The 17,502-nt window shown below is 40.3% G+C and overlaps 1 protein-coding gene across 1 annotated transcript in view; it reads right to left on the minus strand.

Annotated features, from left to right (window-relative positions):
• The window catches only part of ERO1B (endoplasmic reticulum oxidoreductase 1 beta), a 28,965-nt gene extending 17,525 nt beyond the window's left edge, over positions 1 to 11,440 (minus strand). Inside the window, exons 1-4 of the mRNA XM_030945926.1 lie at positions 11,192 to 11,440; positions 6,683 to 6,802; positions 3,540 to 3,623; positions 3,082 to 3,123 (exon numbers count right to left, since the gene is read on the minus strand). Coding sequence (XP_030801786.1) covers positions 3,082 to 3,123; positions 3,540 to 3,623; positions 6,683 to 6,802; positions 11,192 to 11,290 — 345 coding nt within the window. The 5' untranslated portion in view covers positions 11,291 to 11,440. The remainder of the gene's footprint in view (positions 1 to 3,081; positions 3,124 to 3,539; positions 3,624 to 6,682; positions 6,803 to 11,191) is intronic.
• Positions 11,441 to 17,502: the final 6,062 nt, after the last annotated feature.

The following is a 17,502-nucleotide window of genomic DNA, read 5'->3' on the forward strand; positions in this document are numbered from 1 at the left end:
CTTTTTAAAAATGCATTTGCCTGGACCAACACGAGGAAAAACAGCAGAAGACATAAGACACAAAGGAGATTAGAAAAAACAAACAATTTAAATCTTGTTAGGGACCTTGCCCATATATGCTTACTCCAGAAAGAATTTCTCACTCAATTTTCTTGTATTTGGCAGGCATTCTTCAGGATTGTATGGATGTTAAAAGGAAAAATGGGAACAAGGAATGGCCTTAACCTAGACTGAAACACATACTGCTGATGAAATAACATACGGAGATGCTGAAGCAAACATTCTGCATGTCTAGAGTTGCAAACCAATCCCTACCCTGAAGTGAAAAAAGGTTACTGCCAAGATTAGAATCCTAAATTTAAAGTTTCTAACAAAATGAACATTCAGGTTTCAAAACATGTTTCCAGTCTTTCCTATTCTCCAGTGTTTAATAGCAAGAGTAGCTGGATCAGTGCTCTGTGACCCCTGACAAGATCAAGACAAAATATCTGTTCTTGCCAACCAGGATCTCCTAAGGCCAGTTACTGGAAAAAAACCAGAAAAGAAGGGCAGGAAGTAAATTACGAAGTTGAATGTTGTACCCTGGAGTTACTGTATCCTGTCCTTTGCTTTAAAGATTAATACAGCTTTAATGTCTAGCCACAAAATATGCATTCAGCACTCAAATGCAACAGAACTGTAGAAAAGGAAATTACTGGGTGCCTCTACAGCACTATTTCAAAAGGCTTATGGTGGTGTCAAGAATGAAAAAGACATCCTCTATTGCTAACTGCACTCCTGTGGGGAAGCTTTACAAGTGTAACCTTGGTCTTTGCAGCTAGATGAGCATTCAAAAGAACTGTTTTCTTCATTGCTCAGCAAACAAAAAAATCCCCCACAAAAACCTAAATAAAGCTAGAAGTTTACAAGCTCCTCTACATTAGGAGAGAAAGGCAATGGAAAACTGGACAGAAGCCACAGAAAACCTCTCCACAGGATTCTACTGTGAGTATATCCATTCAAGAGATTGTAAGTGTCATTATTAAAAAGATGCCTTTGGTTATTTTCAGCTTTCCAACACCGACACTATCAGATGAAAGACAGAAACTGGACATGCACGTGTTCTCAGGGAAAAAAACACCCTTTTTTAAAATCCAGTACTTTACAGATAAGCCATAAGGTGTAAGACTTCCCAAATGGGAAATTAGCACAGGCTAATAGCACAGTACTTGCACAGTCCTTGAAACAAAACATTCATACTAAAATGAATTTGATATTTCCTTAAAAGGGATATTAAATGAGATTGTAAATTTTTAATTGGCTCTACAAAAGATCATTTAACTGAACCATAAGAAGAAAATGGCATAGGTAAGATTCATGTCCATTCTGAGGACAAATTTCACCCAGAAAATCAGCACATATTAATGCCTTCTACTACAGATTAAAGGTACAGAATTGTCTAACTTTCAGTACTGTAGCTGGTTTCAACAACCTGCAAGGCAACTCAAAGGAAACCACTGTAGTGAACATACAGCAAATGACAGCTTCCCAAAGAATCTATCCGACCTTCTTTATTGCGGTGAAAGCAAAAGGCATCCATTTTTTCACTTCCTAAATCCAATTTGATATGCTCATGTGAAGTATCCAAAGAACAGCATACTCTTTGGTTACTATTTAACACCTTATTTATGGCTCTCAAGATTAATCAATCAGGAAGCTCAAATTCAGAAAGAACCCTTAGTGAAACAGTTTTTAAAGTCTTACAGTCCCTCTCTTTAGGAGGCATTATGGCATTCCAGGAGTCATTTTCTCTACAATCAAGCTTGGAAGATAAAAGAGTCAATGAAAAAGAGAACTGGCAACACATTACTCAGCTAAAACACAAGATCTGCTGCCCAGAGATAGTGTCAGCTTTTCAGAAAAACTACTGCTGCTTGTGCTGGAACGGCAAACAACTGACATTTAGGTCATGTCAGTGAGAAAGACTTTTCTTCACAGAATACCAGGAACCTTTAAATGAAGAGGTAGTCTTTACTTCAGAGTGAGTTAACAATGTATGTGCAAAAGAAACAAGACTTCTTCCTCTTGAGCTAAAGCTTGGACAGATTTGCCTGCTCTTTTCCAGACAGCAGCACACAAGTCATCAATTCACAACAAAGTATTCATCTCAGCTATCTCTGATAACGTTTCTTGGCATGAGATCTAAACCTAATGCAAACACTCCTGCTCATAAGTCCTTAATGATCTGGTGAACTACACCCAGTCTGCCCTGTGAGGTAGAAAGCACTGGGGAGGATGGAGATACGATAGTTAAGCAAGAGGTAAGTGTCTACAACACAGTCAAGGCACTCAACAGGAAGATCTCTCATTTGGGCACCATTAACTCATCAACTGCTAAAATCCTCATTCTTGGGCACTGTGTTTCAGATGTGTGGGATTTGTGGGTAGTCCTTCTGCTCTGACCTCTTTTCCTAGGCCTCTTGACTTTTTAGCTTTGCTAAGATCACTTGGTGATTTAGAAAGGATGGCTTGGAGAGATGCAAGCAAAAGCCAACAGCACAGACTGACTGCTTAAGTTTGCACTGGCCACTTTGGCCCAACTGTCTTTAGACTAATGACCAAATAATCTCTGGACTAATGACCTCTTGAAAATAAGGCACAGCCGAACTCCATGTATCATTTGGGTTCTTTTAATATGAGATGTTGTGATTACTTATGATTGTTAAAAAAGATTATGCTTCTACTGCCTCTGTGCATCTTAGCCTGTAGCTTTTTAAAAGGTGGCCTGTACTCAGAAATGAAGCAACAATTCTGCATCAGGCATTCTGTGGTCATGCACTGCTGTCCCTTGTCATTCATTGATTGAGTCTGCAGCAGCTCTCCAGCAATGACAGACTCAAAATGACACAACAGTACCAGCTATGTCAGAAACACTACTATACACAAAGGCAAAAAGGTAAAGCCACATACAGGAATTGATCACTTAACTATTTCGTCAGTATGCGAACACTGAAGGTTTATACTAAAAAGTCACATAGCTGTTATAAATTTAGGATTAAAAAAACAAAACAGAAAGAACTTCAAAAATTAAGGAGTACTTACTTTATTAGAGCTCCCAGCCTTAATTCCCACAGGTATTTTGCTCTAGAAACAAAAAATAAATCACAGCTTTTACACTGCTCATAGAAATACTTGATTAAAAACTACAAATTAGGTATCATTCCTATAGAGGTCAAAGCAAACTTGTTTTTTGAAAAATTAACTTGCTCCTTTGCCTTATCAACATGTTATATGCAAAACCGCGCTAGAGTCTAGAAGAGATTAACTCTTGAAGCTATCTGCTTTCTCCATAAAATGACTAAGACCTTAAAATATTTTGGTTGTATTTAGACTTTTGGCATAGAAAAGAAATTTGTCACTTTCACTTAAACTTAAGTTCTCACTAGAAAGTATTGCTAGTAGTGCTTGTATCATTAGCTAGTACTATAGTACTAACCACTGCAATTTAGCAAATTTTTTGCCAAAACCCCTTTTTCTATTACATATTATTCAATCCATACCTCAGGACAAGGCTCTACATGACAATCTTTGATAGAACAATGGCCATCGTCAGCCCAAAATGGGCATGGTCTCTTCAGGTTGACCTAAACATACAAAACCAGAAGTTTATAGTTCACACTGACATAAGGCAACTGTAGAAAAAAAGCTCTCAGTATCAGGAAATCCTTTAAATTCTTTTAATTAGTTTCTCTAACTACATAAGATGAAGCTTTGTGCAGTAAAACTGTTAATGATAATGGTCTCCAGTGAATGAACACAAACACATAATATATTAAAGCAGAAATTAAATCTCTCACTATTAAATTGGAATTGAAATTTACTGATTGAAGTAAGTGCTTGGATGGTTTTAGATTTCAAAATCAAACTAAAAACAGATTATTATTTTTAAATGTTAAGGATATTCCTCAGTCAAAAAACCCCCGACAAGACATCTAGCAGATGGTACAACTTCTTAGAAGTGATGACAAATATCTTCTCATTACAGCTCAAACCTTGCAAGCCCAGATACAATAAAAGCAGAGATTTTAGGTTGCCTCCCCTCATTTCCTCTACTCAACACACAAACATCATTTCTAGAAAAAAATAATGCAAAATTATGTTTTGTACTTGTTCATTCATTTCTTTTCAAATAAAGCACGAAATAGTTTTACATTCCACATCACCTTCACAGTAAGGCCCATCATATAAAACTTTCACCTCCCACCAATTTCTATCATAAAAGATCAGCTAAAACATTTAAATTACAGCCTTCTTCAAAGCAAACTCTCACAATAAAAAAATGCTTACACACTGAGGAAGGTATAAGTAACTAGGCAGTCACTGTTTTTGCACAGAGGAATGCTGTAAATAAAATAAAAAAATAACGTGCTGCCTAAACTGCAGAATAATTCAGAAAGAACACATGGGAATCAAGATGTACTAGTCCAAGAATGACTGAAGAGCACTGAAAAGCAGTACACACACAAACTGAGGTTGTATAGCACTTGTACTTTCATCAAACCAATCATGTGCTGTCTACATGGAACATCCAATCATCTTCAGGGCATGAGGTATTGTATTTCATTATTATCACTCACAGTATTATTCAGTCCTTTCACAAATTAAAAGACATTCTTGATCATGAGGTTTCCACAGTTGGTGTGTTTTGATGTATAAAATTGGAGACAAAAAAGTTTATTTCCTTCATTGGCAAGTGTTCTACTATTTAGAAACCACCTAGCACAACTTCTGCAAGACTTCATGAAGTTTTTTCTGGCCTTTAAATAAAAACTACTTCATCCATTCAGTATTAAGGTTTGAGATATTCTATACCACCACACATCATTGCCAGGGGCAGGGAACAGGGAGAAGGGGTTCTTTCCAGTGGAGAAAATGTGGCAGCAGGAGTCGTCTGATATTGTCTATTATTGTTTTCAGCTCTGTGTGAATCACTTCTTTTCCTATGCCCTCTGTCATTAGTACTGTTGCTATTACTGTTCATTTTCTTATCTCACTGCTGTTTCCAGAAAACTGTTCTTATCTCAACTCATGATCTTCACCTTTTGTGTCTCCAATACTTGCCTCCATCATGACTTAGCACGGAGAGGGAGAAGAAAACAGGGGAACAAGAGTGAGCGGTGCGTGGTTTGGTGGAGAGTACTATTCCTAAACCACAACACCTACCTTCACAATTTCCACATCCATTTATGTGCTTAAAAGAACTTCCATCATTCTGCACAGGGATATCAAATGAGCCGTTGCTTATTGAAACAGGAAAGGGTGAAGAATGTTCTGACTGACTTAGTTTGTTCGTTCAACACGAATTCTTCCCTGCCACCACTGGAAGTACTAAGTGAAGTGTGCTGGGTGGGCTGCACACAGACAGACCCTTGGAACCGCTCATCTATTACAAAGATCAGTAGAAAAGATGAGGCAGGACTGCAACACTCCTTTAGAGCATGATCTGCAGAACTGCTGTTGAAATGAACATTAGCTCTAAATTTGCAAGATGAAGTTACTGTTGTATGAAGTCTCATATACCTGTTGCTCCTCATCCTCATGTACTTTGTTTTCTATCTTTCTGTTGCCTCTGGAGAATCTCATTACCACTGCTATGTGATGTATTAGTAGTGAAGTTGCACACATCCTGTTTCTCCTGAAAAGTGAATTTAGAACTATATCATGTAGCAGGAGATTCAAGGTGCAGTTGAATGTACATTACACTGCTTGCTCAAGGTAGAAAGTTAGACTCTAGTGCTTTCTTCTCCTTCTGCTCACTCATAACCCCCATCTTGCCTGAGTTTAATATTTGTCCGATTCCAGATCGGCCAGATGACTTCTTATATCCTGAGGAGAAAAAACCCCAAAACCAACAAAAAAACCCCAACAAAATCAACAAAACTTTACCAACAAAACTCCCTGCCAAATGACAAATGGAAACACCCTAACTAAATATCTACCAGGTTAAAGAGATGCATTGCTCTAACTGAGAGGTAAAAGTATCAAAGGGGCAGGATGCTGCTCTAGGGGAGTGTGAGCTCTCTTTTCCAGTGGCAGGCAGCCACCTGATTAGCTCAGTCAAAATGCAACTTCACTTTCAGGTTAAGCATATCTGAAAACGGAAGTATCAGGCTTCAAATCTTCATTTGCACATCAGATAGTAATACAGACAAAAAATGCTTCAAGTAATAAAAAGTGATATTACATACTACTTGAAAAAGGAACAGTTTTACCTATTTTTCAAAATAATAACAAACACTAAAATCAGAAACAAGACAGTAACTTATTAGAAAAGTAAATCATGCCAATATTTCCATTTCAAATTACACACATTTCTTAGCAGATAAGCACTTCATGCTGTCATAAAATGCTAAAATATGATCCTTTTCCAGTGCCTTTTGCAAAGACACTATCTTTAAAATTACGACTTATCAATTGAATGAAACCAGTCATAATTTACTGTCACTGACTCCAGGATGAACACAGCAAACAAGACTTATTACCAACATAACTGTCAGGGACTAAAAACCTGCTTCAACCAAATTAAAAAGCTGTGGGCTTCTAATAGGCAGCTTAACACTGGCAAGTTGACTTGATATGCAATTCTTGCTATATTTTCTGCATTTTATTTAAATTATTCAGAAAAATACCATTCTAAGTGTACCTTGTAATATCTGAAGTAATCACGTTCTTGCAGTTTCTGTATTTTGGGAAAGATCTTGAAAGTATTGAAGTCATCGATGCTTTCTATGTCACATAAACAGTCATCTAGGACTCCTGTGAGCTATTGAAAAAATACATAAACATTTATTTTAATATAGAAATAGAATATTAACTGCAGAAAAATCTTTTAAAGAGAAAAAGATGGTAATTGAAAGAAATACTAGTGAAATGCAGTTCCATAGCAAATATTTCTCATCACAAAATACTCTGTAACACACCTCATAAAGTAAAACTGTAGCACTTTGAGCTTAAGCCCACTTCCAAATACATTGCTAAATCAATGTTAGCAAGATTAATTTCACCCCTGAAATTTGTTGACACTTTCAGCATACAGAACTTTTTGAAGAATGAGCAACAAGAATTTCCAAATTACAAATATACGGTATATTAGCAAAGTTCCATATCAACTGTTCTCCTACCAAATGCTCACAAGTCAAATTGCCTAAAAAAACCCTACAATCACACACTGTCATCTTATTTTCATATTTCTGCTCAAAGTGTGAAAACACTCCATCTAGTTTCCTTAGAGGCACGGGGAAAAGGAGTGTAGGTTCTTCTGTGCCCAAGAAGTTTGCAATTTCACAAATAAATACAAGGAAAACCAGGCACAGGAATCTATATTTCAATGCTGTGAATCTATCATGAAACTGACTGACTTTTCCAGGCCTCATCCCTCTTCTTGTGCCAGGACAGCAAGCTGTACTGCCACCGCACTAGGTTAGGACCACCTCTAGGAAAAGCAGCACAAACTGCAAGTGCTGAAGTTCTACTGCCAACACAGAAAGGGAAGGCAGGACAGCGCATGTAGCAGAGAGGGCAGCTCCAACTAACACCACAGAGTAGGCTATGGAAACACTCTTGCTGAGACCCTGGTGGTGTCTTATTGAAAGGTGGAAATACCGAAAGCCTGATTCTATGCACAGTTATATCATAAATTTCAATAAATCTAAACTAACTCTCTTAGGCATAGCTTCTTAAACTACTACAAACATGTCTGAAGGCTTCAGAACATGCTTAAAAGGGAATGGAACCAAACACTGGTGGTTACTGCTTCTGTTCTTCATTGACATCCATTATGGCCTAGAAATTACTTAAAATAGAAATGCCCACACATCTTATATCTTGCATGGGATTAGAAGAACTTCTAACTATTGAAATGTTATGTGGAAAAGGAGACAAAAACTATTTTATGCCTTTTTTTTTCTTCCACAGATTTCACACAGATGAGATTATGAAATCATCTAATCTGTTTTATGCATGATAAATCACTCCTGTACTTTACAGAACAGATACCCTTATATAACCAAGCTTGATGTAAAAGAGCCACTAGAAAACAAATTGTAGGCTTATGCTCCTTTATAAAGCATAAAGGAGGCCTGGAAAAGGGATTTCCCCCAACTCTCTGTGAGAATAAAGACGTGAGGATATGGCAATAAAGCACTTAAGTGGAAAATTCACCTTATGTAGATCCTACTTTTCCTGAGGCACTAAATAGGCTGTCACAATTCTGTAGAGCAGACATGGCAATGAAGTAAAGCTAATTTAAGGAAAAATACTTTAAACAAATTTTTTTTTCCTGCTGTTATGCTTGCCTTGTTAATCAAACCTGGGCAAACAACTGTCAAAGAGCCAATGTGTAATTACAGGTTTTTCACAGTCCACATGACTGCCAACTTCAAAGTCAGAAGAAAAAGCTTGTTATTAATGATGCTTACAGAGAGGAAACTCCCATGCACTTTAGTCTATAATAATTTTATTTAAAAGTTGAAATTTTCTTATTGATCACACACAGGCAGAAATCTGTAAAGGCGCAGCCCTTACAGGTAACACTATACCACAAAGCAAACAGCATAACATTGCATTATAATACAAAAAAGGCAAAGAGATAACTGGTCATTTTGCTCAAATATTACTGAACTGTATAAATAGGATAATACATGGAAGTTTTTTTGGACTGAGAAGATAAAGAACTGGAAACTATTTTGATGACCAGCTCGTAAGGCTATCCACTGCTTACAAAAATAATTTTACCATCTATGGAAAATGCTTTTTCAGGGGAAAAATGTCCCAGGTAAATGCAATAGTTATACTCAGGGTCTAATCCTCAATGAAAAATAAAAAGCTGCAGCCATTTTATTTAACTAAGACCTCAATTCTAAAAACAACTTTGAAAATGCAGAACAGTTTACCTAGATCAATGAAGTTTCAGAAATGAATCCTCAAAAACTAGAACTGATCTAGGAAATTATGAAGAGAAAAAATAATTCAGAGTACTAGAGCAAGCAAACTAACTTTTCATTTTTTTTCCTCCTAACTTTTCCAGAACTGGAACAGTTAGCTTCCTGTATACATTAAATTACAAAAATCAATGTTTCCTTGGAAAGCATGCTCTAAAATTAAACTAAGCTGTATCTGTACCAAACCACAAATTATAAAATACTTTAATAGCATGCATGAAACACTAATACTGCACAGCAGTGGAGCCAGTTCACAGCACAGTGATGCAACAGCAACACTGGCTTCAAGTACCCCAGTCAGAGGTTTTTTAATTAGTCTAAGTGCAGGCTTCAGTGCTCTCACTCACAGTGTAACACTCCAAGAACATGTAGAAGATAGTTTCATTTTTGTCAGCATCTGGATCTTCCAATTAATTTGTTTTTTTCAAATTGGAGATACCAAAATAAGAACAGTGTACTACACAGTTAAAACTACGTATTGCAAGACCTACTTTGTTATTCACACAATCGGTACTTCGCCTTTTTTTAATTGAACTACACTAGTTAACTCAGTCTACAAATATAAAGTCAAACTCTAAGTACTCCAAGTTATCACACTTTCATTATGGTGGGCAAGTACCATGGTTTCTTTTCATCTGTTAATTACTTTGAGCTCTAAATAAACTGTAAAAGCATTAGCCTACTATCATTTGTGTTCAAGAAGTCATCTGAAATGGTGCAGCTGCTATTTTTTCTACCTTTCCAATATGCTTATCAAAGTACTTCCAAGTGTTGTCAAACCTAGTTTAGTTCTTGAACAGGTATCAGAGCTATACTGGAGAAGTGAAATTTTTAACTTATCTTCTCCAAGATAAATCAACCTTTCAGAAGAAAAGGTCAATGTCCAACCTGCATCAACATCTCCTTATAAAATCTAGAAAGAAAAACACAGTCAGCACTTTAATATTAAGGAAAAAAGGCTGAATAAATGCATTTAATAAGCAATCTATTCATATAAACAACCTTATTAGTGTTATCAGGCTGTTGTACTTTAATTGCTTCGACACTTAGAAGACCATCTGGGACACCTTGTTTTGTTCCTCAGACATTTCAGCTTGCCATGGCTGCAGAATGAGAGAACAGCCTCAGGTAACATGACTCCAAGAAGTATTGGTTAGTTTATTGTTCCCTGCACAAGCCAAACTCTGAACTCAATATGCTGACAATTTCATGAGAGAGCAACAACCAATCCCTCTGCCAAGCACCACAAAAATCCCCATGCCACTTTATTCAGCGCTTCTTTAAGAACTCCATTTCAATTAGCATTTAGTTATGCTAAAATAGTTACTAAAATAATGTTAATCAGAGACAGCCTCAACTTACATCAAAAAAACCTGCAATAAAAGTTATCTATGCTACTGTCATCACCACCTTGGGTGGCCACATACAGTATAGCATATTATGCAACTCGGAAATTTAGAAAATGTAAGAGAAATATTAATCCAGAGGACAAGCTTTGCTCCACGTGGACGGTGTATTCCTCAATAAACTCTCTCCAACATCTCTGGCCCAGCTGAAAGCCTCTCCTACTTGACACCAGCGATCATATCAGTCACGGTCACACAGTGGATGAACAGCGAGCTCCTAACTACCGACACATGTCCTCCTAAAGCTGGGAACGCAGCTTACAGAAGGAAGGACTGCGTGTTCTCATCCTTGCCGGTAATGTGGGCAAACAGACACAACCTAAGCACAAGCCAAGCCCTGGCATTGGCATCACCATTGGAACATATGGCTTCTCACAGACTTCATCAGGGGACCGAACTTTCTGCCTGAAGCCACGGGCATGATCCAATCGGGAGCTCCCCGACATATCCCGCTGACTGATGCTACCTGTGGTTCCCAGGCCAACCAACTTCTCCCAGCAGACCGGCGGCACCGACCCCGGGCTGGATCCCGGCAAGTGCCAGCCGCAGGGCGTGGAAGGAGAAGGACGTGGGCTGCAGACTCCAATAAGAGATTCCCCGATTTCTCCGCGGGGACCCGACCCATGACACGGCCCAGAGCTGCCCTCTCCCCTACGACCTCCCGAAGCGACCTCACCTCCCGCCTCTGCCCTGCTGCCCCTCCGGGAGAGCTCCGCAGCCCTGCCCACAGCCGGCGGGCATCCCTGCCCGGCCACGCTCCCTGCCGTGCCGCCCCGCCGCACCGTCCCGCCAGCCGCCGGTTCCTACCTGGGCCTCCGCTGTCAGCACGCAGCCGAGCACCGCCAGCAGCCGCGCCGCCGGCCGTGCCCTCGCCGCCACGTTCCGCCCGCCACTGCCGCCGCTCATGCTGCTGCCGCTGCTGCCGCCGCCGCCGCGACTGACGGAGGAAGGGGCAACCCTCACCCCGCTGCCGCCGGCACAGGAAGGAGAGGGACGCGCCGCGGGTCGGCGGCGGCAGCGTCTCCTCCCGGCGCGGCCGCTCCTGCGGGCGGCGGGACCCGTCGGGCGGGGGCGCCGCGCTCACCGCGACCTGCCCGCGGCACCGCCGCGCGCGCCCGAGATCCTCTCGCGAAGCCGCGGCACTGCCGCCACTGCCGCCGCCGCCACCACCCCGCTCCAGCGCCCGCCGCTCCCGGGCCGCCGGCGCGCGGTACGCCGGGAGATGTAGTTCCCCTCGCGGTCCCGGGGCCGGGCCGGGGCGGGGGCGGGGCGGCGGCGCCCAATCGCAGAGGACCACGCGCGCCTCCAAAACAAGTGGCGGCGGCGCGCGAGGGGCCTGCTGGGCGCGTGCGCGCGGCGGCGGGAGGGCCGCGTGAGGAGGGGCGCGCGAGGGGCGCGCGAGGGGCGGCCGCGGAGCGGGGCTGTGGGACCCGTGTGGCCCGGCCCGACCCGACCCGACCCGTATGCACCAGTCGGGTCAATACTTCCCCGTTCATCCCAGCCTAAACTGAGCCCAGCCTACTTTATCGCTGTCCATGCCAGTATAACCCAGTCCAGGCCAGTATCAACCAGTTTAGCCCAGTATCACAGAATACCCTGAGTTGGAAGGGTTCCACAAGGATCATCAAGTCCAGCTCCCAGCGCTGCACAGCGCCATTCCCAAGAGTAGCACCACGTGCCCAAGAGTGTTGTCCAAACACTTACGGAAGTCAGTCAGGCTTGGTGCTGTGACCACTTCACTGAGGAACCTGTTCCAGAGCCGAGGTACCCTCTGGGTGAAGAATCTTGTCCTGACATCCAACTTAAACCTCTCCTGACTCAGCCTCAGGCCATTTCCTTGAGTCCTTTCGCTGGTCATCAGAATGAAGAGAGCGATATCTGCCCCTCCGCTCCTCTTTGTGAGGATGTTGAAGACCACAATGAGGTCTCCCCTCACTCTCCTCCAGACTGAACCAACCAGGTATGTCCCAGCATATCTCCCTATAAACCCAGTCTAAGCCTGGTCCAATCTGTCCAACCCAATCCAGACCTGTACAAACCAGTCTGGCCCACTATATCCCAGTGCACTCCAGTATAACCCAGCAGACTGGGGCCAGTGCTACACAGGTGAGTTGGGCCGGGCCACAGGACCCCCTGCCCCACTGTTGGGGCATCTCAAAATCAATCATTTGCTCCCAACAGTTAAATGTTTATCTGTAATTCATTTCCAGAATTGCAAAAAGTCATATTTCTGTGAAAAACTTGAGTGTTGCACTCGTTTAATGTGCACGGTTGCTGAAATTAGGATTTTATTTTCAATTCAGATGCTAACTCAGGTTCTTACACCCTTTCATTTGGAGAATACCCCTTTACTGGAGTGTGGAGACAAGCTTTAAAAGAGCTTAAAAGTTTTTAGATTGACCTTTGTTATTTACTTACAAATTAATTCAAGTAATTCAAATTTTCCATTACATGTGTCCTTAAGGGGCCAGTGTGTCACAGATTTTTGCATTGCTGAAAAGGTCTCAAAGGGATGCTGTCTAGGAATGACAGACACCATAAGATGAAGTAGGCAGTAGCTAGTCTGGTTCCAGAGAGATGATGTAAGTGCTCCTTTCTTTCCTCTCTGGAGTACGGGCAGTACAACTATAATTTGGGAACAGATGACTAAATGAGAACCTACTCCTACTTTCAGCACCAGTGGAGCAATACATTAGCTAGATACTTGAGAAGAAATTAGCAGAACAGCTAATGTTAATGTTTACATTGCCATAGTTTGCTCTCAGTATCAGTACTCCACACTTTATCACAAGTGGTTTGTACTTCTCACAAAGAAACTGTTTCTGTTCAGCAGATTAAGGTGAATTCATTGTATCTGTTTACATTTTGTACCTTTGATTCTGGAAAAAAGTTTTCCATCACGAGTATTTAGAAAAGCCCTAAAACCTTGGAAGAATCAAGCACTGTCACACTCTTGGGCCTCTAAAAGTTAGAAGTAAATGATCATGTTTTAAAGTCATAGTGTTCGCTGAGTTTTCAGTTCAGAACACTTTATGTTAGTTACAAGGGGTACTTTATTTCTTCACCACTGAAATGCTTGTGCCAGAAGTCAATCGTGGTTTAGCTTTTTACTGCCATATTAGAAGGATAAGGAATTGGCTGTAAAAATATACAATGGATCATTTTAAGAGGCAGTAAAAAAATATTTCTTTTATAGGATTTTTTGGTGTAAGTACTGTCTAAGATAGCAGAGCTGAATGTAGTTTAACACACTTTTCTAAATTCTAGGGTATTTTCAATCTTATTTGTGTTTTAGTGTAGATTTAAATCTATGAATCCTACTTTGCTAGTGGTATAAAAATGTCTAAAAAACCCCAAACATAAAAATCCTAATATAGGATTTCTGTGTGAAATCAGTTTCAGGAAAGATCTGCCGAAGAAGCAGTGTTACAATTGCAACCAAAACCCAGCAGCATATTACAAAGCTGTGAGTGTCTACTAAGCCTCTTTTCTTTTAAAGAAATTTGCCACAATGTTATAACATTTTAGCAAGGGCTGAGGACAAGCTCCTACTGGGGAGAGGGATAATCACAGTTTCCAGGTTACTGGGGTCATGAAGAGTCTGGCCCTATGTATCTAATTTTTCAGGGTGGTTGTCACAGGAACAAACATCTGTGATTTCATAATATTCACTGCTGTTACACATGTTGACAGTTTCATTTACAAGAACTAATGTTTTCTTTGTATGTGCAAGCAAAGAAAGCCTTGAACACAGGAACTAAAAACATTATTCTTAAATAAGAATTAAGTAAAGAACATCAGAATCACCTCTTCATTCATATCTCTGTGATGTTCTCTAGCATAGGCACAGATGTGGGTGCACGAGAGAGAGACAGTCTTTTAGTGGATACAGCAAATCTGCAATTACCAAACTTGCCTCTGGCCTGAAACTGATCAAGTCCTGCAAGTTTTACTGTATTACCTCCAGTGGTGCTTTTTAGCCAGCTCTTATTTGCCAGAATTGAGCTTATGGACTCTGGTTGTAGACAGAAATAATGATCTACAAGCATCAAGTGTGGAATCCAACAATAGATCTTAGAGATTATTATGGACTGATTTAAGTGAACATACATGTTAAAAAAGGATGGCTTCACATTTCCCATTAGGAGAAACTTGATAAATCCCAGCTGCTTTTTCAAGTTCATGAGTTAGATTTCAGTAATCTGAAATGTGGATTTGTAGGGGGATAGAATATAAGAAAATAAAGATAGTGCAGAAAGTAATCTTACCCCTGAGGAGTTACAGCTGGGCCAATTATCAAAGATTTAGGAAAAGGCCTGACTTTAACAGGCCTCAGCTGTAACCAATGAGAAGGAGTGCTATAAATGAGTGGGATGGCTGGTTGAGAAAGGAAATGGAGTCAGTTGGCTGCTTTGTGAAGAAGAGTTAGTACTCTGAAGAGCTGCCCATGAGAAAACATCAAGAAGGTATGAAACTTTTGCAATAGGAGACAACAGTATGGAACCTGTGCAATAAGATGACAACATGGATTTTTATTTTGAAACTTTTTGCCCTTGAACTGTTTGCCTTTATTTATTTTTCTTTATTTATTTTTTGCCCTTATTGATTTTTCCAAATTAATTTTTGAATGAGTCCTTCCTAAACTTAGGAGGGTAAACCAGAGGAATCAACATGTCACAAACTTCTGTTTAAGTCTGGCAAACGGCAGTAGTGGGAGGGCAGTGCCTGTTGAGCAGTGGAACATCTTGTGGTAGTCTAGATTTAAATGATACAGTAAGGCACAGCTGTGGGTGAGAACTTTCAGTAAACCACCTGACACAAGTACAGAAAGCAACCAAGTTCTGTGGTCTGTTAGGCCTTCTACTGTGAAGAGCTTGTACACCCTGTTCTGTCCTACTCTTATTAGGCCTGATACAAGTTATGTTTCCTTGCAAGTCATGCCTCACTGACATCTTGTTCCCCACCCACTGATGTCTGCCTTAAAACCACAACCTATGCTCCTGTCTGCAGCAACGGGTGTAAATGCCTTTTGAAAAGGACCTATGGATGTCTAGGGCTATCTCGGGAGCATGGCCTGCAAATGGCAAAACAACATGTCAAATTCAGTGTAGTGGTAAAAAAGGTAAAGTTTTAATAAGAAAATACAGCAATATTTTCAGAGTGATTATGATGAAGAAAAGCAAGAATAATAGAATGCAGTAAAAAATACAGAATAGCAAACTATAGAGAGGAAGCGCATTTTTAGGAAGTTCTTGTAAGTGGTGAAAAACTAACTACAAATCTTAACTGTAGACCTGTATTCTCATTTCCATGTTTCACGTGTGTATGTGTTACAGGTGGATGTTAACAAAGTGCTTTGTGTAGTCTATAACAGCACAATCTGAGTGAAGAGTAGAAGTAATCCATAGAGTTTTATTGTCATTCTTGTAGTACCTATACATTTTGTAAGCAGTGCCAACATAGGAATGAGTCTACTGGCTCTGTCAAACTTCTGAGTATAGTGAATGTGTTGAAAATACATAATCTTATTTAAAAAAAACACCTAAGATTTGTGCACTTGCTCTTTCAGCGTGTGTGCTTATCAGTCAGCAAATCTGACCATGAGGTATAGATCTCATCTAAATTGTTCATTTATGGAAACAAGCAGCCAGGCAGGGGGATTGGGCTGACGTTCCTGCAGAGGCATAAGCTGCAGCCTGAAATCAATCGTGTTAGGCTCAGTTTCAACATGTCAATCTAAAGGAAGCAAGGTTTCACTGTTTCTGTGGTGTGTGTTTGACTTGGACACAGCACAACTCTTGGAGTGGTGGGAACATTTCCATATCATGCAGTCCTGTCAGGCAAACAAATTTCCCACAGGATTACATAAGATGCTCTAGGTATGTGTAATTTTTAATGTTTTCTCCATATAGTGCTGTTTCTGTCAATTAAATGTCAAAATCGTGATGTTCCTGTAAAAGAACTATAAAAGAGAAGACCAATATCATTATTGACAAAGAAAGCAGTTTTGACTTTTTAGCTGCTGGTTAATTATCCCTTCTCCAAAGCAGTCTCAGAATGTTCCAGAACTTTTCTGGCAGCAGTCTGAAGCTGTTGACAATTAAAACCTGTCTAGAAGATACTGGGAGAGAAAATGCAGGGAGGTTTCTTCCTAAATCTCCTGAAATACAGAAGGGGCAAAGAGTTTATGTTGACATAGAGGTTTTTTACTCAATGTGAACTTCCTCAAGTGAAGATATTTGAAATGTAGAAAGCAAACAGATGAGAAAGAATAAACAAGGTTGCCATGTGATTTTGGCAGGCCCACAGTTACCATGACTATGGGCAACCTGTGTGGAGGCATGGGGAATAACACTGATCCCCTGTGTTATAGTAGCGTTTGTGATCTGGAAAAAAACTCTCCACATGGAAAGGTTACAGAAGACCAACTGGAAAAAATGTTTTGGTGGTTTTTTAAATTTTATTTTTGGTGGTTTTTTTTGGGGGGGGGGGGGGATTGTGTGTGTGGTTTTATTTTTCTTTTTGTTGTGAGGATGTAGGAGTTATATTTTTCTGCAGAGGAATATATTGTCCCTGGTTTTGTCTACACTCTAGTGCTCAGGAGGTGGGAAGCCCATTGAGACTGTGTTAATTGCTATTTCAAACAAAAAATTCTCCAGCTCTATATTACCAGATAATTTGTGGATCTCTGAGAAAAGCCCCTGTCATCAAATATGGCTGGATTTTTTGATGGGGCCAAGAGGAAAGGAGTGAGAAGAGATTTGCATAGACTTGATTTGTGAAAACTATTTGAAATTACTAATTCTGCATTTGAGGGGAAACTTACAAAATTCTGAACTCTTCCCATTATAATTAGCTATGCTGAATTTAGTAGGTTATAGGGTTCTCTCAAGATAAGGTACAGATAGTACTTAGGTTTAGAAATTTGATGAGAAAATTAATCCAGCATTCTATGGAATGCCATTGCTTAAAGTTATCTCATTCTGGACTTGGCTTTTATGATATGGTTGTATTTAGTTTTGCCAGAATAATTGCTGGCTTTCTGCACTGGTCAGTTGGCTAAGTAACAAAGACTTCAACAACGCTTATTCAAGAATGATACAAGAACAGGCATGCAA

Source organism: Camarhynchus parvulus, chromosome 3, assembly GCF_901933205.1.
Source record: "Camarhynchus parvulus chromosome 3, STF_HiC, whole genome shotgun sequence".
NCBI classification, from domain to species: Eukaryota; Metazoa; Chordata; class Aves; order Passeriformes; family Thraupidae; genus Camarhynchus; species Camarhynchus parvulus.